Below are 23,217 nucleotides of genomic sequence, written 5' to 3'. Positions count from 1 at the left end.
AAGTATCACCAATTTGTTAAAGAAAAATCCCAACGTTCCAGTCCCTCTGCACCTTTCTCAAGTGTGTTCAACACTCTTGACAATAGTTTGTCGCCCTACACACCTACTTTATGAGATGTGCGAACACCTCCTTAAAAAAAACCTCTATCAACTGCACAAATTCAAAGCTACTCTAACAAAAAGAAAAGCCAAAATTATGATTTAAATAACTTTAATTGAAAATGAAACATAATGGTTTATTTTTCTGCATTATGAGCAATTATACAAGTATGTTTGATCTTTTTTTATTTTCCATAACACCATTGCAGTACTGATATTTTTCCATCAAAATTAGAATTTGTATTTTTTAATGTAGTGGAGAAATTAAAATTGTAGCATTTCTATTTTCATTTAAGTCAATGATCTGAGTTCTGACTCCAGCGCAGGGATAAACCTCACACCCCGACTGGCACACAAGCACATGCTCGTGCAGGTGGTGTTATCACACAGCACTTAAACATCAGATGACTAGATTAGTGTTTTAATCTCACTCTGGATCCGTGGCATCTCGCCTTTCAGTCCCACCCTCCGCCTGCTGTGAAATACTCCATCTACTCGACTGTAAATAAGTGCTAACAAGATTATCAGATTACCCTTCATCCAGGGCACCAGGCGACTGCTGGGCACACTCACAGCAGTCATGTCAAAAAAAAAATAAAAAAAATAAAAAAAAACTCCTGTTGGATAATTGTGTTAGGAGGCGACATTTTAATGCAAATTTTGTAAAGGCTCACAAAGCTCAGGGGCAGCTTTAAACACTACTTGCAGCATGTGAGAGATTTCTCTGGTTGCCACTAACGAGCCACACTGATGCTACAGAGTGAAGATGTTCAAAACAGCTCCCCAGTTTTTTTTTTATGTCTCACAAATAAACTGCTGTGTCGAAACTGAGCCAAGTTGAACTGAATTAACAGAATAATGAAACAGAGTAATCCCAACAGTTTTTTAAAAATATTTTTTGGGGCTATTATGACTTTATTAGAGACATATGGCAGTGGATAGAGTCGGATATCGTGGAGAGAGAGAGAGAGAGTGGGGAATGACATGTGGCAAAGAAAGGAGCCGCAGGTCGGGTTTCAAACCAAACTGCAGCCTCTGAACTCAAACTAACCACTAGGCCACCACCAGTGCCCCATCCCCAATTTTTTTTATTATTTATATTGTCGTGAATAAATGCTGTACTTTAAATAAATGTTCAAGCTGGAAAATGTCTAACAAAGTAGCACCCACTACACACACAGTTTGATATTATACCCATTTGTCAGTGATTTAGGATCCAAACGGCCTGAATTTAAACAGGAAGTCATTGGACATTGTCTGAGCTGTTCATAAAACACTTCTTATCTTGTTATGTTTTTTAAACATCATGTTTAATACAGTATTACTTATTTGCTCATACTTTGCTAACTGCATTAATTGACATTTGAAGCAGTTCTTCTCTCTGTTTGCAATTTTCATTACATATACCTTTTATATTCCATCCAAATAAGGTAACATCAAATTATCATATAGCTTGGTAATAAAGTCCCGACTGTATTTTAATCAATCAAGAAATTGTGTTTGATTGTACTTGTAAAAAATGACATTTGCATGTTTTCCAATGTTAAGTGGATGATACAGTAAAGTATATTGTCTTGAGGTTAGTTTGTTTTACTGCAAATATTTCTACTATAGCAGTGCAACAGCACATTTATGTAACTGATTTATTCTGCAGGTATCCTATCATCTAGCTCTTTGTTTAATGACTGTGCTTTAAAGTGTATTTAATGTCCCTGCCCAGGTACAGCGACTGGTTGGGCATGAACCAGCATAGAAAACAAAAGGCTCTCTCTCTCTCTCTCTCTCTCTCTCTCTCTCCTGTCACTGCAGCAAATATATTTCTATGCAAATGATCCTGTGAAATAAAATGACTCAAATAGCTTGATAGGGAAATGTTATATTTAATCTGTGGAGTTTGAGTCATTGAGGAGGGAGGGGAAAGAGAGAGAGATGGTTGGAGATGCATGAGGATGCGACTGGAAGCTGAAATCCAATCTAAAATCTGTCTCATCCTTCTCTCAGTTACTGTAGACTGGTGAATTGTACGAGGCAGTCAGATTGGACGCAGGAATTTATGTGTGGCACAGATTTTTTTTATATATATATGGACAATATTGTGCAGCCACAGAATGACCACGCTGATATCTTAAGCGTACATTTGTATGGCTGCCAGAAGACAGCTGGACACAAAAAAGAAAGTTAACTAATAGAAAAAAGGGTCAAAATAAAATTTGAGGTTAATTTCTAAACCTTTCGGTAGAATATGACACATACAGAAAAGGAAATGCATCATTATAGACAATAAATAGTTTGAATTTGTGAGTTAAATATTCAGTGGGAAATAAGAGGCAGTTTTCTGCAAAGCAAATATTGTGATTGGCAAGTGTTTGGTTCTGATTTTTGTCCAAATATGGCGAGAGCACCTGCCCATTCCTTCTGTTTGTCTGCAAGTGTCTTGTCCGGTTTTCTCTCCGTCTGTTTCATCCGTGTCTGTCTCTCAATTTTCTCTCTGTTTGTTTCTCTGTGTCTTTGGCAACGTCTTTGGATTTCTCCCCAGTCAGTTCTTTCTCCATTTCTCTGCTTTTCCTCATTATTTTTCTCTACTCCCTCCTGGACTGCCTGGGAACAAGAACATGTCGAAATTAAAGACTGGTGCATGTATGTAGTATAATGACAGTGACGGGAACATGAAGGTTGCTACATAACTCTTGTAAATATATGAAGCCATTAAAAATGTATAAATTGGCAACACTACAAGTATTTGTTATTAGCATTACATTTTACATTAACTATAAGGTTTATAATACATCGTTATATCTGCTAATGGAAAGAGATAATGTGTGACAACACAGTAATAATAATAATAATAATAATTTTATTTATATAGCACTTTTCATGCCAGAGGCACAAAGTGCTTTCAACATAAACAACACAATCCATGAAGGACAAAACATGAAGTTACAAAAAAATGATTATTATCAAGTAAGCATGACAAAATAAGCTTAGATCACATGATTGCACAACAAGGCTGTAATACGTAAAACAGATGAAATAAGTTATCAGACAAAAAGACAAGTGTGTAAAAATGTGTCTTAAGTCTGGATTTAAAAACAGAGACAGTGTCAGCAGATCGTACATCAACAGGAATGTTCAAGTCTGTTAATAATTAGTCTCAATTATCATTTTTAGAAATCTTCATGTAAAAAATGAATAATTATTTACAAATATTGTAAAACAGTTATCACATATTGTCCTTAAAGCTTCCTTTCAAGGACAATATGGATGATCTTAATTATTCATTATAAATGTGTGTGTACGGCTTTTAAGGGGAACATTTTCATTGTGACTCCAATTTTTAATGCCACTTAATGTTTTTTTTTGGGAACTAGAAACAAAGTAACATTGGTTTTAAGTTGACCATAACTTCAGATCTTAAGCATTTACATCAATAAATGACTGTAGCTGTGCCATGCCATACCATTAATGGATTACAAATAACTCAGGGGGGGTCGCTCAGGTCATTTTGGATTTCCAACGGGTGTTTGAAGCGGCCAAAAAAATGCTTTTTATCTAATGATTCAGAGTAAGTAAGTATGATGTAGCCCAATATGATAGGTTATAAACTAGTTCCAAAATACTATTTCGATGTATACCAGAATTACACTGATATTGATGATTAATTACTTCATAGTAAACTTTTACAACTAGTACATAGCAGGGATTCAGTTAGTTTAATACTGACACAATAGAAGAATATAGATAAGTCAAAGTCACCCATCTGTACAAGAAAGCTTCCAGACTGCTCCTCCAGCCAATCAGTCATTGTATCAAACATTCCCTATACAAGATCAACGGTTGTGATTGGTTCAACCTGAATCATGTAGGATGAAAATCTGTCTAAAAAGGGGGGACCAGATACATCTGAGAGGGGAAATTAAACAGAAGCCTGCAGATGTGTCTGGTTACCAGTCTTGAATTACTGCTCTGTAGTTACACACACGAACACAAGCACATACACACACACACAGGCACAGACACACAGGCCCTGACACATACACACAGGCGCACACACACACACACAGGCACACTCACAGAGGCACACACACACCAACATTGTCATACACTAACAACTTCCTTGATCGCATTAGATGATATAGTTATATCTTTAAAGCAGTAAACTCTAAATTTAGATTATGTCACCTCTTTCTCCCATGATGTCACAGAAACTGAATACATAACTGGTTTCTGTTCATGTCAACTTTGAAATGTGTTTAATCAAACAAACCTTGTTTTTGAAAACATTTCCATATGTTATGCACACTCCCACATCGCACACGGATTTAACAATTTACAAGGCCACATACCAGCGGATGACACGCAGCGCTTGAAATGACAGCTAGTTGCAGCAGCCTCGTTTAATGGCCTTCTTACGAGACGTCGCGTGATGTCGGTGGCAGATTGCAAATGTCACAGACGCTTCATTTGATCCTTGTTGCCAGCTGCCAAGCAGCAGTGCAGGCAAATTCATGACAGTGAACACCTCTGTCTTTTTGCTCTTGTCTTTTTCCCACTTATGCACACTCACACGCGCGCGCACATACACACACACACACACACACACACACACACACACACACACACACACACACACACACACAAACAGGTGGTCTGGTCATTGTAGCAGCAAAATCAAAGACAAACAGCCGAGCAGACTGGATGGAAAATGAAGGTGGATGTCATCTCGGAGCCTCAGATGTTGTCATGGAAGCACAGAAGTAGACAGATGTTCTTCTTTTTATGGTCCATCTCACCTTTATCTTCAGCTGTAATTTATCATCTGGCTTTGTGTTGTCTCTCTCTCTCTGTTTTCCCTTTCTTACGACAGTAGGGCTACTTTAGAAACGTCAAATAATAAAAGAAAACAGAATACAGCGAAGCAAAGATTGAGAAACCCTGAAATTAATTAATCCTTTTAGCATTAGAGCTCTGACTCATTGCATTTTTAATCTTTCATGCAGATGGCTTTCTTGTCTTTTGTTTTGCTCCTCACAGAGGTTTCTTACATTTTTCCTTGTAAAGAGTTTTTTTTTTGTTTGTTTTTCCTTATCTAAGTCATTGGGTTCTAAGAGAAGCGGGTGTGTGAGGCTGTGCAGATAGCAAAGCTCTTTAAGGCATACATCTTGAATTGACCTGACTTTTAGAAATGTCAAATTGATCACTCTTTTCCTCTGATGAATGACATTGGTTTTACTCTAAAATTAAACTTCTTTCATGTTTTTTTAACCGTCTCTTCAAATCATTTTCTGCACCTGCTAGATTGATTCCTTTGCCACAGTTTAACCCTTACAGTAAAGAGATGGTCTCTCCAGTTGTGCAGTATTTCTTTTTTTTGTTACACCCACTGACCAATCTGCCAACACACACTCACACACACACACACACAGCAGTCTCCAGAGTGTTTACTGGACAACATCTAAAGTCAGGCATGAATACAGAGGCTGACAGGCCAATTATCAGATGTACTCTTGGTTCTGCATCCCCACCTCTGAAGGGAAGCAGACGTGAGAATCCTGTCGCTTTCACTCAGGCCGCTACAGTGACATGGCAAAACAACAAAAGGCACAGCCCTCACACACAATGGAGATGGACAGAGTTGTAAACCTTTTGTCATTCAGTTTTATCTGGTTGGTTTTCACATTTCAGGCTTCAGAGGATGTGATGTTGTTTGGGGGTGTTTGTCAAAAGTTGAATAGTGTCTGACATTTCCCTCTCAAGTTCGGACAGCAAATGCATTCCTTGGTATTGATGCTTTATCTGCATCGTGGTTTGTATGTTGTGGTGTCTTTAGAAACCTCAAAAAGTTTAGTAAAAACATTTTTCAAATGTCACTTTTTGGCTGCAAGTGAACTGTTTAATCCAGACTCTCCATTTCTCTTTGTGTCATAAAACAACTCAGAGATTTAGGCCACTTGAAAAGACTTCACATAACAGAGGGATGTCTTGTAGTACTTAAAAGAAGAATGTCAGACATTTTACACATAAATACAGCAGTAATCAACTTATCCTCTGTAAATGTCTCTATGGCTCTAGACTGTCGACAAAGAGTGAGAAGCGTGAGTCCCGCCAGCTGTTTTGTTGTCGGAGCCGTGTTAACGTCATGTTTACATGGACTGGACGACCTTGCATATGAAGCTATTTCAGTCAAGGAAAAAGAAGAATAACATATCCTATTCACTGTTTATTTTCAATGTCACGTAAGTGTCTTTAGATGACAGTCATTCCGTGTCAATTTATGTGCAACGTGAAGCTATGAGTTAACCAAAGTGTGCTAACATTAGCCTGCTAACACAACAATGCAGGCCACGGGCAATCATCTAGAGCAAAGGACAATTTTGTCCGCTGCTTGCGCTCAATGGTGCTTAATTATGGTGCGTTCTAAATCATAACTCCTTTGTGAGTAGAGTACGTGAGTGGAGGGGGGTTGGAGGTGTGCCGCTGCAGGAGAGTGGACGCTTCAGAATAGCTATGTTGTCGCCTAACAGGAGTTTGTTTTGGTTTAAGGGTGATGCTCAAGGGCAACATCTACTGGATCAAAAAGTCGCACATTCTTCCTTTTAAGGAGATCTATTATAATCACTTTCCCCATTACTTATGTCAGTCTGGGACACCTATAGAGTAGCTTTACAGCTCAAAAACTATGGAAGTAATTAGTGATCAGAATTCAAATGATAAAGCTAATTTGAAAATTCAAATGCATTAACAGAAATTATTTTTAATTTTCTGAATATGAGTGTATTATTTGACTCAAAAATAAAATGATGATTAATTTATCTAATTTGAATTTTAGTTTTCAACTTTAAAAATGCACATTCTTTGACTAAATTAAAATGAGGAAGAAAATGGCATTTGCTTTATCATTTTCAAAAAATGCCCCACTAAATCTGTATCATAATTCAAATGAAAAAGCTAATTTTAAAATGAAAATACAGTAACAGAAACATGTTTTAATTTTCAGATTATAGGTGCATTATTTGACCTATATTTAAAATGAATATTCAGTCATCCAGTTTGCATTATATTTTTACTCTCTATGTATGCATATTGTATGACATCATTCAAATGAAAACGAAAAGGTCTTTGGCTTTTCGTTTTCAAACTTGCCGTGCTAAAAAGTTCTCATAATTCAAACCAACTCGAAAACAAATTGGCAAAGTGACGTCAGACTCCAGCTCCCAGGCAGGTGAACGTAATATTTACAGTCTATGAGGCGAGCAGGCAGAACGCGCCGTACGATGGGTGGCGGGGTGAATCTTTAACACTAGGGCAGACTTTAGTTCACACTGTGATGCAGGTGGCGATCGGAGTGTTTTTTTCAGCGCACACTGAACTTTCAGCGAGCATGACGCAGCAGCTTTATAACCCGAGCTGCCAAGTCTCACGCGTGACACCATGACACCATGCCCACTATCTCTGACCGTGAGAGTCACTCAGCATCTGCACGCTGTGAAATTCACACAGATGTGTCCTAAGACCGGTTTATTGATAGATTATAGATCACTCTCTTCTCTGCTTAACTTAATTACATTAAAAAAGATTATCGATTGAATTTTCTGTTTCAAATAATCTCTCCAGCTCTGTGCACAAAGTTTCATTGTCTCTCATCCTCTGTGCGTAATGGCACACACTCTCCCTCTCGACCGACTGTATGAGCTCTCTCTCCCTTTCAGAGATTGTTTTGTAGTTATTAAAAGAATAATCAACTACAACGCCAAAATTGAATCAAAATCAGGGCAACAACTAGTTTAGAGATTGTACAAGCGTTAAAGATTCACCCCGCCACCCATCGTACTGCGCGTTCTGCCCGCTCGCCTCATAGACTGTAAATATTACGTTCACCTGCCTGGGAGCTGGAGTCTGACGTCACTTTCCTGCGCCGTCCACTTTGCCATTTTGTTTTTGAGTTGGTTTGAATTATGATCACTTTATAGCACAGCCAGTTTGAAAACGAAAAGCCAAAGACCTTTTCGTTTTCATTTGAATTATGTCATACAAAATGCATACATAGAGAGTAAAAGTATAATGCAAACTGGATGACTGAATATTCATTTTAAATATAGGTCAAATAATGCACCTATAATCTGAAAATTAAAACATGTTTCTGTTACTGTATTTTCATTTTAAAATGAGCTTTTTCATTTGAATTATGATACAGATTTAGTGGGGCATTTTTTGAAAATGATAAAGCAAATGTCATTTTCTTCATTTTAATTTAGTCAAAGAATGCATTTTTAAAGTTGAAAACTAAAATTCTAATTAGATAAATTAATCATCATTTTATTTTTGAGTCAAATAATACACTCATATTCAGAAAATTAAAAATAATTTCTGTTAATGCATTTGAATTTTCAAATTAGCTTTATCATTTGATCACTAATCGCTTCCATAAAAAACCTCTTCATTTATCATATATTAGCGTCAGTAAAATCTCTCATTTCAGCCTCTGTCTGACACGTTCTTTTCAGCTGCCCCCCTCCCAACGTGACCACTTTCCTCCGATTAACCAGCTCTGTTCGTAGGGAAGTTTGATTGAGCTGCGGGGTTGGGCATGTATTACAACTTTGCTCTAATACGTCTTGTTTCTAGTAACGTCTCGTCTAGAGCAGCAGGAAGCCAATAAGAGTGTATCTTGTGTTTAAAAAAAAAAAAACTGTCGAGGTTTAGTGTGTTCATCCAACATAGCAACATATGTTTGTATTTAAACATGGATCAGCTTTGTAGATCTCTCTGTAGATTATAGCCCTGTGGTACATACAGTTAATTTCCATTTGTTTATCAGCCAGCCTCCATCACCACCAAAACATGCATCATAGTTTTTTTTTATTATAAATAGAATAAATCAGGCGATTAATTAGCAAAGAAAAGAAACAAAAATTCTGAAGGTACAAGGTTAGGCAGAAGCTTGAGCTTTTTATAGCTTCCCTTTTATAACTAAAACACATACAAGTAAAAGTGATGATGTACAAAACACTGAGACTAAACAAGACACAGCATGAACACTGATGCTCATGCCTCATTTTTAAAATGTATTCACGGCTATTTCACAAGTTTACCCCCCTGTCAGATATGCATCTCTTCTCTATATTTATTCTCACCATTTTTTTGTCTCTTTGTTTTACAGGTCAATGTAGTTCCAGCATGTGTCAGAGCCTTGACCAAGATGCTGTACTGCCCTTACTGCCGCGGCATGCCCGGGTTGAAACCCTGCCACAACTACTGTCACAACGTCATGAGGGGCTGTCTCGCCAACCAGGCAGACCTAGACGCTGAATGGAACCTCTTTATCGGTAAGAGAAAACAGATTCTGATTCAAAGCCAGTGCCCTTGCAGCTGCCCTACATTTTGTTTTCCTTTCCTTTAAAGTTTGTTTGTCTGTCTGTCTGTCTGTCTGTCTGTCTGTGTGTCTGTGTGGATACTTGAACTTTCCCTTCCAAGTCTGCATGTTACTTTCCAACGACGTGTCTTTGAATTTTCTCTGTGGGAATTCAGCAGGATGTGCTGTGTTAGATTCAGCTTTAAAGGATTTGCAGAGACAAAACTGAAATCTTATTGGTGCAACCATTCCTCCTCTTTTTTTTTTTTTTTTTTTTCCTCCATCCGAAATGTTGTTTGCTATTGCTGGAACCCTGGCATGGTGCTTAAAGCTCTGGTCCCTGCTGTTTGGGATTGATAAAGGAGAGCAGATCCTAGGCAAACACATTTTCTATAGTGTTTCCAGCTGAGCTCACTGAGTAATATAGCACTTCAGTTAGGCTGTAAGTAGCTGGCTGCTGTAAGCCCTCCTGTTAAATGGATACCAAGGAGGCACATAGAGTGCTCCCTCTGGATCTTTTGTGGGCCAATGCTGTATTTGTTATGTACCCCAATCTCATCCTCCCACCCACACTTACCGATTTTTTTTCAAATGGCGCGACATTTTTTTAAAAATATTTTTTTTAGAGGCATCCCTCAAGACTGTGTGTCAAGCGAGCTGCACTCGGAAGCTTTTGGCTGTTATGTGACAGGCCTGTCGTTGGAGAAACCGTCAGATGACGTACCGCTTGTTCTCTCCGATGGCACGTCTGAAGTCTCAGATCAACACAGGCCCCTATGCACTGAATGAGATGTCTTGCAGCTTTATGACATGTGTTAAAAAGTTAGTGTCTTGTTCAGTTGTGAAGAGGCAAATCTATTGCCGCGAAGGGACGTTGTGCTTGACAGTAATGGGAAAAGCTGTTGTTGCAAGAGACTGATGTATCTGGTTAGACAAAGACGCCCTTGAGGTGTTGAAAAAGTGGATTTTTAATTTTGGAACACTTTTTGTGCAGACTTTGTTTTTTGTCCCTTTTTTGCAGCTCTGTTGAATGTATTATAATTAGAAATGTAAAACCTAAGGGATGTTTATTTTTCACTCCTTTTTCTATGCCTTCTGACATTTCGTATTCATTATCTATTGCTAAAGAACTTCGATTTGCTTACCATGCAACTCACAAGAAATATTGATTTGCCTTTCAGAGACATCTTCTAAAAGTATCACAGGTCACTTCTCACCGCTGGAGCACATCTTTGCATTATAGAAATTTATGGATCGTACCCGCAACACAGTCTGTCTTTGCCATCCTTTCAAATCATCACTTATTAGAGAGGGTTAGGTTAGAGGCAAGGCCTTCAATTTTGAAGAACCCTCAATGACATTTACCTGAGGACTTTGTTCACGCTGAAATGTCACTATTGATACCATTGATTGGTAAAACTTGAGAAAAGGAGACTCAAGGCTTTTTATTAGGTTTTGAAACTTCCACGGCTAAAGAGGAACAGGAGATGAGTTCAGAAAGTGCCCCATATATCCATTTAGGTAATAAATGAAAATCTTTGTTTCCTGGCTGTAATAGAAATAGTAAAAAAAAAAAAAAAAAGAAAGAAAGGAAGGAAGGAAGAGTAAAAGTCACAGATATTTCCTCCCCTATTAATACAAAGCTGTTGACCTCATTTGACCTTATAGGCGCTGATCTAAACTGTAGAGACTATCACAACCTCTGGTTTTGGATAAAGAGTTCTGAAATAAAGACACACTGAAGGCAACAAAATAGACCGATGTGTGTTATAGTCATCATTTTAACTTATCGTTGCTTTAATTTAAGACAGTGAATCTTAAGGGGAATAACACACATGTAAATCTGCATGAATTTAAACCTGTCCTCTATGCAATTTAAATGCGGTCCTTTAATGTGCTTTTCATTCGACACACAGTCCCATCAAACAGATGGAAAAAGCACAGTCGGTAGCATTCATGTTTAATACTCATTTTTTTACCAAGATAATCTGAGACCATATTTCTGAGCCCCTGACAAATTTTAAATCAAATCATGCAAATCAAAAAACAGTTTTCAGTCTTTTCTATAAAAGTAGCCAAACAACATTAAACTTTAGCTGGCAGAAAGCTCCTCCAAAGTAAATAGGACTTATTTTAATATGTAGAAACTTCAAAACATTAGTGCCTCTAACAACTTTAAAATACCACAATCATGGAAAACAGGCAAACATTTTATAACACCAGGGCTTCAGTTTAAAGGCACAGTATATTCGTACTTACAGATATGGCTGGAATATTTTTAAATGGTGGAAATGCTGAAATGTCATGAGAGGAAAATGCAGCTGCTTCTTACAGTAATTGCATGAATGGTGCCTACATTTAATTAAGAAGAGAGGGTTATTTAAAACTCGTATGACGTAGCCAACAGAGCAACCTATGTCTGTGACTGTCCATACAAAAGAATGAGCTGAGCTATAGTGAGAACAGAAAATGGACACAGCCGAGCATCACCTTTGGGAGCAGACTACATACGTCAAGCTGCCTCATAAAAAAAATGTCTTCACTTTCAGGTGAATGGCTTGATAATTATGGGCAGTTGTATAATGTGTTGAATAAGGTAAGAAGGTAATGGAACGGGCTTCAGTTCATGCTGTGTGTGTGTGTGTGTGTGTGTGTGTGTGTGTGTGTGTGCAGTCTGTGGGATTATTAGGTCCATGGCCATATTTGAGTTTAAAATAGTGAAGCATTATATAAACCTGGGAAATAACATCTGAGGATTCTTGACAGTATTTCTTGACGGTGAAAAAATGTTTTGAATTAAAGACTCTTTTACTTCAGTAAGTGGATTTGCACTGACATGTAAAACTTATTGTTATAAACACTTTCGAGCCTTTTAGGTATTTTAGACAATAAAATTACAAGTCTGAAAAATATTGTTCCTTCCAAATGGCTTTATCGTGCTGAATTTTTACCCTAATAACTGTTGGGATAAAAAATAAAATCTTTCAAACCTAATTTCAACAACAACAACAACAACATGGAGCGCAACAACAGCACTGTGTGAACTCCTTTGTTTTCCTGCTTCCTCTTAAACATTTATGGGATGCCGTTTTCTTGTTCCCCTTAATCTGAAAATCTCAAAACACAAGGCGACATCAGCTTCCTGCATGTCTGCACACAACAACTTTTTAGAAAGCGCTAAACCATGAATGGAGTCCACTTCGTTCATTCTCAATCTCTCTCTCTCATGCAAAACAACAGATTTAAAGTTGCACATGAAAGTCACATAGCACGGCTGGTTTTCTGTTGAGTTCAAATAATGAGTCATTTTGGCATAATTTTGCACAACATTGTGAACAAATGTTTTTTTTATATAATTTGTTGTATTTGAAGTCAAATTGTGTCTCTTTCATCGTCTGAAAACTGCAACTCTAGTTGGAAGAGTTTTGCCGATCTTCTCTTCTGATGTGTGACCTAAATGTTTGATTTGTTTTCCACCTCCCCAATAAAAAAATCAATGCTACAATGTTCCACATATATTAAGATTATGTTATTTTTTACACCACACTACATATAGATACTTTGTTTTAACAAAAGTTTTGTGCAGTTTCACACATATTTCTCTGAAGTTTCTTTTTGGAGTTTATGTTAAACATTTCCTCTTTTTATTTCTCATATTAATCACATATTGGCTTTGGAAATTACAGTAAAATAAAATAACAATGTCGTTAAATGACATGTAAAAGGCAGAGTCACAGGCATTATTGAGTCACACTAACATCGTACAAATGAGCACCTACACGATTCAGACGACAAGTATATTCCAGGATGTAGTTCAATTTGATAGCCATTCATGAATGAACTTCACATCTATAAACACAAACAGTTTGGATGATGTAATAGCAGTATTATACAGCCAGTTTTACAAACATTACCAGGAAGAAAAAATTTGCTTCTGCCGCGTGTGTCCCTTAAATCTGTGTGAAGTTGAAGCTAAAATGACCTTGGCGAGTACTTTGATAGTCAACATATCACTTTGCAGAGAAAGAAAATAGATTTCAGCGCCATGTCGTACATTTCTCAGTTACAGTCACAGTACAGGAGATGACAGCTTGTAAAGGTTACCGTAATGACGTCATGGCTTTCATGCTGCAAAGGGAGACAGACTGCAGTGAATAGTGAGCACAAATCTGAGGAAGGATGAGATATACCTGTGTGCACCTCCTGTACTGAGGGATTTTAGGCTTCCCAACTTTGAACTGTGTTTGTGCGTGTCTTTGAGAGTGTGTGTGCGTGTCTTTGAGAGTGTGTGTGTGTGCTTTTAGGTGGATGTGTTTGAATGTTCAGGGAAAGAATTCATGGTTTGGCCAATGGAGGATACCAGACCATCCGTCACCTGCCATGATGACAAATTTTCTCAGCTACGCATCATGACAGACACATCATTATCATTTTTCTTGTCAGCACCTTGTTAAAATACCCTCACAGAGAGAGAAAGAGCGGGACAGAGACAGAGAGAGGGAGAGGGAGCGACAGGGGAAGACAAAGAGAGAGGCAGACAGACAGAGAAAGAGGACTCGTGCTGCTTTTCACACAGCACTCTGGCTTTTCAGGCTAAATTATAAAGTCAACACCATTTTTTGACAGTCGTCAAGTCTTACATAATCATTTCAGCTCAGTATGTTGTTAGGCTTTTTTTTCATTTTTTCCCCCCAAAAATACAAAGATATACAGTATATTGTGTTTTTTATAATGCAACATACAAGCTGGAGGTGTTAGCATGTAGACACAGGCGCTGTTTGTCAAAAGGCAAGGCAGGCATCTCCTTGGGGTCCCAGCCCAGTAGGCCAAGTTTTGAATTTGGAGACTTTCCAGCAGCCCCAACTTACTAATTTAAAAATCATGTGTAAAATAAAAAAACGTTTGATAAGCCTTTGTCTCTATCAAACATATAATACTAAATTAACTAGTTCTACATCACAATACCTGAACAAAGCTTCTCATCTCCTCAGTCCAAGCAAGCACTGTAGGTAGCCATCAAGAACTCTAATACCAGTTTTATGGAGGAAAAAAAAACAAAAACATACAACAGTCAGCAGGAGACAACTTTATTTAATCAACTCCTGAAGCTGATGTTAAACATAAATTAGCTAATTAGCTAAAACTGATAAAGTCAGCCTAAAGTTGTTAATTTCACCCATCTGAAGTCACAATCACTGACTAGAATAAAGAGGATTTATTTTGTCCACTTCTTTCTAAAATGAAGTACAAGTCTGCAACTGCATTTTTCCTGTTTCAATCCAGAGTTCCTGTGTCAAATGTTCATTTATCTACCATAAGGTGGCAAATATATTTCAATAAAGCATTTACAGAGTATTTAACCATATTTTCTCCTCCTGTTATAGTTGTACTAATTTTTCAACCAATTAAACATCTGTGTTGAAGCTAATGCTCCAATCCAATTCATCCCAAAGTTTGTCTCGCCTCTCGAACCTGATTGGTTCTCTCCGTTGTAAATACGTCACAACACAGCAGTTACATTTCTTGGGGACTTTGATAAGTACAAATTATTTGTATTATTTAAGTGGTAGATCCACAGTACCATTATCATTATATGAGAATGGACAGACTGTAAAGTATATACCTGCTAATTAAGGGAGGGGCTTAGCCGACAGTTCATTCTATTGTAATTGGTTTACAGGGAAGTAATAAAGTCCTTCTCACTCTTAATGAGAAGTTATTTACAAAAGCCAGTTATTCCCTTGTTGCAAGTGCTTGGCTGGGCCTGTCAGCACATTATTTCTCCAAATTAAGATATAGTCCTGTGTTGTCCTCTGTTGAGTCCGTTGACACCACAGTGTAAGCGATCCTCATTGATTTTATTTGCTCATCTCTTTTTAATTGCATGGATGGTGTCCCAGTGAAACTGGAGCTCCCCACAACCCCCCAGTTCACAAGAATTCAAGCCAATATTTCTTCTGCCCTCCAAGAAGGACTTTTCTGTGAAGTCTGTGAGATTATGAAGATGAACAACCTGCCAGTGCTCTACTTTAAATGATATCGATAGCTTGGCAGAAACAAAGCTCGTGTTCTTCACCACTGCAGTGGAGCCTTAAAAAGTTCTAAAAAAATCCCTTACCTTTTATCTTGCTGTAAAAACTCGACTTACTGAGTCACTTCCTGTCACATCCACAATTTTTTAACCAGTTGTTTAGTGGTCTTCTTTTCCTCTGACATAAATCTGACATAAAAATGCTGCATCTCTAAATTAAACCTGATCATTTTCCATACACACATACTCAAACTGAGTATCAAGCATGATGCTCTCAGTAACAGACATGACAGGAACAAACAAGCTAGCTGGGGGGTTCGCTGCCTGTCACAGAGCTGAAGGCTCGATGACTCACCGAGCCGAGTGGAAGTGATCTCCATATCCTCAGCATAATCAACAACCGGTATCTTTTATTTCTAATTGCAGCTGGCTGTGCAGATTCTGCAAAATGCTGCTTTTCTGTAAATATGGCAGGAATGCTTGCACAGCTGCACTTTCCAGGCAACATATCATTTTCATAAAACTGAGCTACTGCAGCTGATTGTCAGCTGGGTTTTGTTTAATAATGTAATTGCTTGCAGACACACTCACTCTGCATATTGTTCTTGCTTAAGGTTCCATCCTCGTTTTTATATATCAGTGGGAGCCATATTGATGTGAATTGTATTGTATTGTTTAACATATTTTTACATTTTAATGTATTGCATGTTTTAACCTATTCAAAACGCATATAAAGCACCTAAAGGAATAGTTTGACATTTAAGACTGTAAAGGCTGGAGGCAGGGTCGATACTATAAACTAGATTTAAGACATCTGCCTGCCTCTTCCTGTTTTCAGGAATTATGCTAAGCTAAGCTAATCACCTGCTGGTTGTAGCTATATTTAATAGACATACATAAGAATGGTATCAATCTTCTTATCTTACTATCAGCTTATTCTCCTATTTCTCAAAATATCAAACTATTACTGACTGGTGACAATTTCCACAGATTATGTCATACAGTATACAGCATGTTCCCTTTACCATCTGAGCTTCCACTGGATGGCTTTAACTTCATCATGTTTGACATTTAATTTGCCATCTTGACTGCCACACAGTTGAAACTTGCTTGAGTTAATTGATTAAATCTGATTTTATACATTGCTGGTGAAGTAAAGAACAGAACAAAAGGCTAGGAGGACAATGAACAAGCTAGCTAGCAGCGATGCAAGTGTCTTGCAACTGTCCCTGTTGTGGAAAGTTTTAATTTGAAAAGACAAGATAGGTTGTGTGTGAGGAGCATCAGACATGCTACTGAAGACTCCAGATGAGCTAAATTTATCATCACATCAATCACATCACAGCCAATTACAATTTCACAGAAAAGGCCTTAACAAGAGATGTTTGTTAGCACTGTTTCTGAGCTTACAATCCAGCAGTAAGCGCATGACAGAATGCTTGTTGTGACTAGCCAAAGACAAACAGATAAGTTGGCTTGTTAATGGAGTCTTGTGGGATTGTTTCACATCTTGAAGCTGTGAAGTGGAAACAAGTTTAGCAAGAAATCGAGTTTGACGTTTTCTTCTTTGTGTTAACAGGAGAGCTCTGAGTTCTTTTCTTTTCTTTTCTTTTCTTTTATTGTTGTTGTTCTTGTCTGTTACTTTCTAGTGCTTTGTTTTCTGCAATGTTCAGCACTTTGGATCAACTATTTTGTGTTTAAAGTGCTATATAAATAAAGTTGAGTTGAGTTGAGTAAGAGAGAGAGAGGGTGTCTGTCTTACACTTGTTACACAGAAGATAAGCTTCTCCCACATGATAATATGTGGGATAATGTTCTCCCAGATGTGTTAAAAACTTATTGCAACAAAGGTGAAAAATGCAAGTTTTAGTCTGTTCAACTGATAAAAGCTTTGAAACATCAGCAAGCCGTTTAGTGCCGTTGTCCTTAAAACCCAATTGCATCCCTGCACTGTAGAACACACTGACAGAGACATTATGTGTGTTTGTAATCTCTTCTTGCTGTGTGTTTTCATTCACTGAGACTGAGCCCCTCAAAGAAAGGTCACAGCGCTCAGGGGTCTTCTGGGACAAAAAATAATCCTCGGCTTTACCCCCCTTTAGTCTCTTCTGGGGCATATTAGGACACATACTGCTTCCAAATAATCTGCAGGCTTACCATTTCCTGTTTGATAAAAGCTAAACGTTACACACATCTACTGTAAATTGTAGCATTTATTATCATGCTATTAAACATGCTAAGCTTTAAAAGCTTTCAGTTTTCACAGAGCCTTTTTAATTCTAGATGGAACTTAATAAATTCTGTTTTTTATGATGAATTTACAAAATATTTATCACAACTTCTTTTTCATGTTCTTGTTAATTGTACCCTTAAACCAATATATTTAAGTTTGGGTTTTTTTTTGGTGGGGGGGCCACATTTTTGCCTTTGTTGTTGGATAGGACAGCTGAAGATAGACAGGAAATGTTGGGAGTGGAAAGTGTGGGATGACATGTAGCAAAGGGCCAAGGTTGGATTCGATTACATCACAAAACAAAGTTTTACTCTTTCACTACTGAAGGTCATGCTTCTCTTTAGTCTAACATTTAGCTTTGCATCAAGTTCACTCAGTGTCCTTTGTGAATTAGGCAAATTATTAAGAATTTAAAGGATAACAAATTATAAAATACGGTTTAAGTTTACTTCCCCTAATTAACAACTTAATAGGATTAGGAAATGTATTCTCCTTGGGAGAGGGGCGTTTGCCTTCTACAAGGAAGGCTGGGGACAGTCCCTGGATGAGTCACCAGCTCATTGTCACCAATAAATATTATCATTATCATATTTACCATCTGTAAACGGCGTTTATTCTCAGATCTATTAGCTTGTTCTTTTGTACTATGGGAGGAAAAGCATAATTGTGACGCATGATTCTATATAAAACCCTTGTATTGTGAAGTACTAGATATACTGCATATCTGTGACGCTGCCCTAAAACAGCAAAAACAGTTAATTGGTCAGTTAATAAAAATGATAAATGCACAAATAATGTTTTCAAAGTTGAAATTGATCTTAATATTATCAGGTTATTTTTCTCTGCAGGTTGTTTGAGCGCACTTCTGTGTTTTTATTGGTTCTCTTTTACTATAATAATCTGGACCTTTTTACAGTTTCATTGCTCTTCTTAACAGGCTCAGAGTTGCAGTTTTCTGTATGATACACACAACAATGAAAAGAGAGAAAGCAGCAGCTGCTGCAGACAACACATCAAAGGTCTATTTTTATTGAAGTGACACAATCCCTCAATGAACAAAGAAAGTATGGTTTCTTCTCATCTTGTCAAATGTAGGAAAGTATAAACCAGGAGCCTTGTCCCTGAGCAAGTTCATTTAGGCAGCGATGCCTCTGAGAGAAGAAGTTTCTTCCAGGTCAAAGATGCAGCTACAGAGAAGTTTTTGTTAATGACAGAATCAACTTTTGTACGATATCCCTGTTCCTCATGTAACACAGAAAACATGAACATAGAGAAAAATGTGTTACAAAGGAAAATTTGACTTCTTGTTAATTACTACCAGAGAATTTGTCGACAAACAGAATCCTACTGGGCTTTTCAGTTAGATTTAATTTGAATTATGTCATCTTTCATTCAGACTTAAAGATCACTTATTATGGAAAATACACTTTACCATGGTTTTCTAACATTAACATGTGTAAAGCATGTGTTCAAACAGACTGTTTGGAGATTTTCCCTTCATGACATCACAAAGAAGTAACCCCTCCCCCAGGTGGGTCATAGTCCCATTTTCTGCCCTCTGAGTCTGCCTGCAATCTACTTCCAGAGAGGGGCGTTGTTTTTAGCAAGACACTTCACAGACATGTTTTGGGGGCGCTCTGAGACTTTTTTTGAACTTGTTGAAAAGGAGTATAATATGTGAGATGTACTGTCTTCATGACAAGTATATACAGTATAATGAAGCCAGTTGTATTCTTTTTAGAGGAATGATGTTATTAATGCATTGTTTATCTTGAACATTTGTCGTAAAAAGTTTTTTGACTCGTTCATGTGAAGAAACACCAACATTTTCAGGGGAGTAGTTAGATGGATCTATTGTCGGTTGTTTGTTAACAGAAAATGTCTCCAATTTGTACTGTCAGATGGTGAAAGTCATTCTTTACATTCTCATCACTGATTCTCTGAATCATCGGGCAGACTTGTTATAGTCGATTCTTTGTGGGTGGAAATTCCACTCACACCGTCCAATGTAACGGAATTATCCCCTGATATATTCACCAACAGCAGTGACAAACTTTTACTGGAACTGAGGCAAGTTCTCATATAGATCAAGTTTAAATGACTTCTAAGTGTATTTAATGATGTGTATTTAAATCACAAAAACACCTTTTTATGCATGATAAAATATTACAAACAATTCAATACCTTCTGTAGAATTGTATTTCTATTCTGTGCTCAAAGAGAAAGACAGAGTGTGGGCCTTTTGAGCTAATAGTTTCCATAATTGAGACAGTGATATGTCTCATAATTCTTAAGATAAGTTCACACAATCATTTTGAACATGGTTTAGTCTGAATGGACCATATCTGTGCTCTGAACCTGAAATTCCCTCCTAATAACTGCTTACTGGGACTTCCAGTGACTCCAAATAATGCAAGTTATGCAAGCCCAGTAAAAACATACACTGAAAAAAAAACATGTTTATATATAAAATATGTATATGTTTAATTTCACATGGCCAGTCTTGCATATGTGGTATGAAAGAACCAAAGAATTTCCAGCAATAAATATCTGAGAATGATCCTTGCCATGGCCGATGCCCAAGAAGATAAATCATTATTAATTCCATTCACAAAGATTTTTTTTAACCATTGGATTGACTTCAATAAATCTCAATTTAGATTATTTCCACTGCATACTGCGAAACCTTTTTTCCTTACATGTAATTGTATTCCTTTCAGAAGATAATGATTGCGTTTTGTCAGTCATTCATTCCAATATTTGTAACTACGCTGTTTCTGTGAAAATAGGCAGGAGACATGACTGTGAGTGGGCTACATTTGAACTGATCTTTATACGTACCTGCTCAGGATGGATCTATTACTATGTGAAAGAATTATAGTGGCTGCTTTTCTGAAACACTTCAGTGCTACTCACCACATTAAATGATATCAAGTTTACAGTGACCAAAGTAAAAGTACACTAGTCAATTTGATTTATCACAGGGATCAGAAAACATGGCAAAAATAACTGTAAAAACTTAAAGTAACAAAACAGTCAAAATCAAAACTCAAGGGGTAAAGAATGGCCCTGATAATTTGGAATACACTTTGTTTTCCAACATGGTAACATAGTTGATCTGTCACAGATCCAAAGCAATCATTCATTGTCACATGAATGATCGCTCTGTCCCTCGAGGGACTCTGCAGATAGTTTGTCGCAGTCTCTCCAAATCCTTCATGGTGAGAGAAAAGGAAATTCTTCCATTAGAAAATAACCAAGCATGCAGCCTGAAGCAAAAAAAAAAAAAAAAAGGCTTGGCCCTATGCAGCCAGTAGTGATAAACATTGATTGTTTTTGTTTCCTAATATTCAGTTTGATGGTAACATGAAAGTGATGCCCAAACCAATATATATCTGTGAAGATCAATATCACATACAATGGGAAACAGAGAAGCATCTATCAAGCCATTTATGTATAAAAAAGGTCAGGTTAGTGGTGTTTTAAGAGAGTGATGTTGGTTTCATCATGAAGTGAAACTGACTGAGAAAATGTGGCACCAAGAAAGGAAAAAGTGAAAATCACTTCATGTATGTTCACCATTAGTAACATTTACTCAAATCAAAATCAATCAAAGACAACCATTGGTCAATACAAAACCAAAAACCTTGTCATGTCAATAACATGTTTCTAATAATATATTGAAATCTTTTTCTATTTGCACCGTGTTTCTCCTGCATGCAAACCACAAAAAATAAAAGTCAAAATACTGTACTTTTGAAGCATAGATTTTACTGTCAAAAGTTTGAAAATGAAGTCAACAGAAAATCAGTAAGTGACCCCTTCTGTATTAATTCCTGATCCTTGTCTCCTCTTAAAAATTAGCTTTTTACACATTAGCATCCAAACAATTTGAATGAACAAATAAATGCCTGAATATTGGACCAACTTTGTTTTCTGCCAGCTTCCCAGAACAAAGTCTGTTTGAATCAGGGGTCTCCAACCTTTTTCCATCCGAGAGCTTCTTTCAAAGAATTAAAGTGGCCGAGAGCTACTTGCATCACATTGCTTATGTTTAGCCACATAATGTAGTATCAAAACAAATCAACCATCTGAATTATTGTACCTCTTCTTTACACAAATGGCAAATTATAATAAAGCTCAGAGCTTAAACAGCACAGATACTCTCCGTGCCGCTGTATGAGCACCAAACTGTAAATCAGCTGATGTGTGGATGGAGAGAGTTAGTATTATTGCTTTGTAGTCTTTGGTTTATATTATGAATATGTACAAATACATCTTGTATACGTATCAACACAAAAATGGTGTTGACCCGCAGGCTTTGAAAAGCACCTGTTCCAAACTTATTAGGTGAGAATGTGTCTGACTATGGGGTGGTTTCACATTAGGATCAAAGTACACTTGACCCCAACAATCCGGTTCATTTGATCAGTGTGAAGACAAACGTATACTCAGGTATCTTCGGCTTTAAGAAGTGGTCTCCGACACGATTCATGTGTACTCGAAATATGGTCGCAGGAAATAGATAGATGAATGCAACCTGTGACCAAACAAGGAACTGGATCGTATATTAAGCAATCGTGCTCAGGAATGGTTCAAAACAATCGTGTCTGATGTGAAAACGCCTTAGAACAATGTCCTGCTGGGGGCTACTTATTCAAAAGCCCAATCTGAAACATTTTCTGGACTTTATGCACTGCACATATCGCAGAGTTCTGTGATAAATTACTATAAAATGATGTCACAATGAGAGGACTTGAACTTTCAAACAAAGTGCAGTTTGTTGGATATTGATTCACCTCGAGGCCACGTCAAAGAAATAACTTAAAAACTGTGTCCCAAACAAGTTTGAAGAATGAAACACTTACTACAGTCGGAGATGTTTTGAGTGTAAAATTTGAACAGCCCAGCCTGTGCACTAAAATGTGTGCTGTCTTTGCCCTCTTCGTCATTAATCTTTAAGATACTGTTTTATCATCATCTCGTCCTTTTTAAAAACTGTTCTAGTATGTGACATAATATCAGGAGTTATTTAAGTATGTAGAAGTAACTCCTCCTCATAGCAATTCATGTGGCTGACTCATACTCATAATCCATCAAATATTCATTAGGCTATATGAAAAATAGGCTGTCAGAACTCCGCCGAGGATATCATTTAGGTCTTTGGGTCTTTTATGGAATGAGTAACAGAATTGCTGCCAATTTACCGTCTACTTCCACTGAATCCCACTGAGGCTTTCTCTGCGGTGGCATTAGACGAGTCCTCTGCTAAACATAGGCGGCACCAAGACTTTACTGGACTCGGTCAGCCTCATCCAGTGACCTCCAGCCAGCTCTTGATGGAAATCTAACCAAGCATCACGCCCAATTTGAGCCTCCAGAGTAAACAAACAGGAGTGCTCTCCTAAGATACAGAGGCTAACAGCCGGTGGAGGGGAGTCTGTCTGGAGCTCCATTTACTCCGTATGATGTTAAAGCCCAGTTCTTAGAACAACATACACTACC

General features: G+C 37.5%; 1 protein-coding gene across 2 annotated transcripts in view; it reads left to right on the top strand.

Moving 5' to 3' along the window:
• Positions 1 to 23,217, top strand: part of gpc6a (glypican 6a) — a 142,109-nt gene that overhangs the window by 80,147 nt on the left and 38,745 nt on the right. For both annotated transcript variants that reach the window (XM_061036039.1, XM_061036030.1), the window contains exon 4: positions 9,257 to 9,422. In XM_061036039.1, the coding sequence (XP_060892022.1) occupies positions 9,257 to 9,422 (166 nt within the window). The remainder of the gene's footprint in view (positions 1 to 9,256; positions 9,423 to 23,217) is intronic.

This window comes from Labrus mixtus, chromosome 1 (genome assembly GCF_963584025.1).
Source record: "Labrus mixtus chromosome 1, fLabMix1.1, whole genome shotgun sequence".
Classification (NCBI taxonomy): Eukaryota; Metazoa; Chordata; class Actinopteri; order Labriformes; family Labridae; genus Labrus; species Labrus mixtus.
This window is presented reverse-complemented; position numbering and strand designations above follow the sequence as displayed.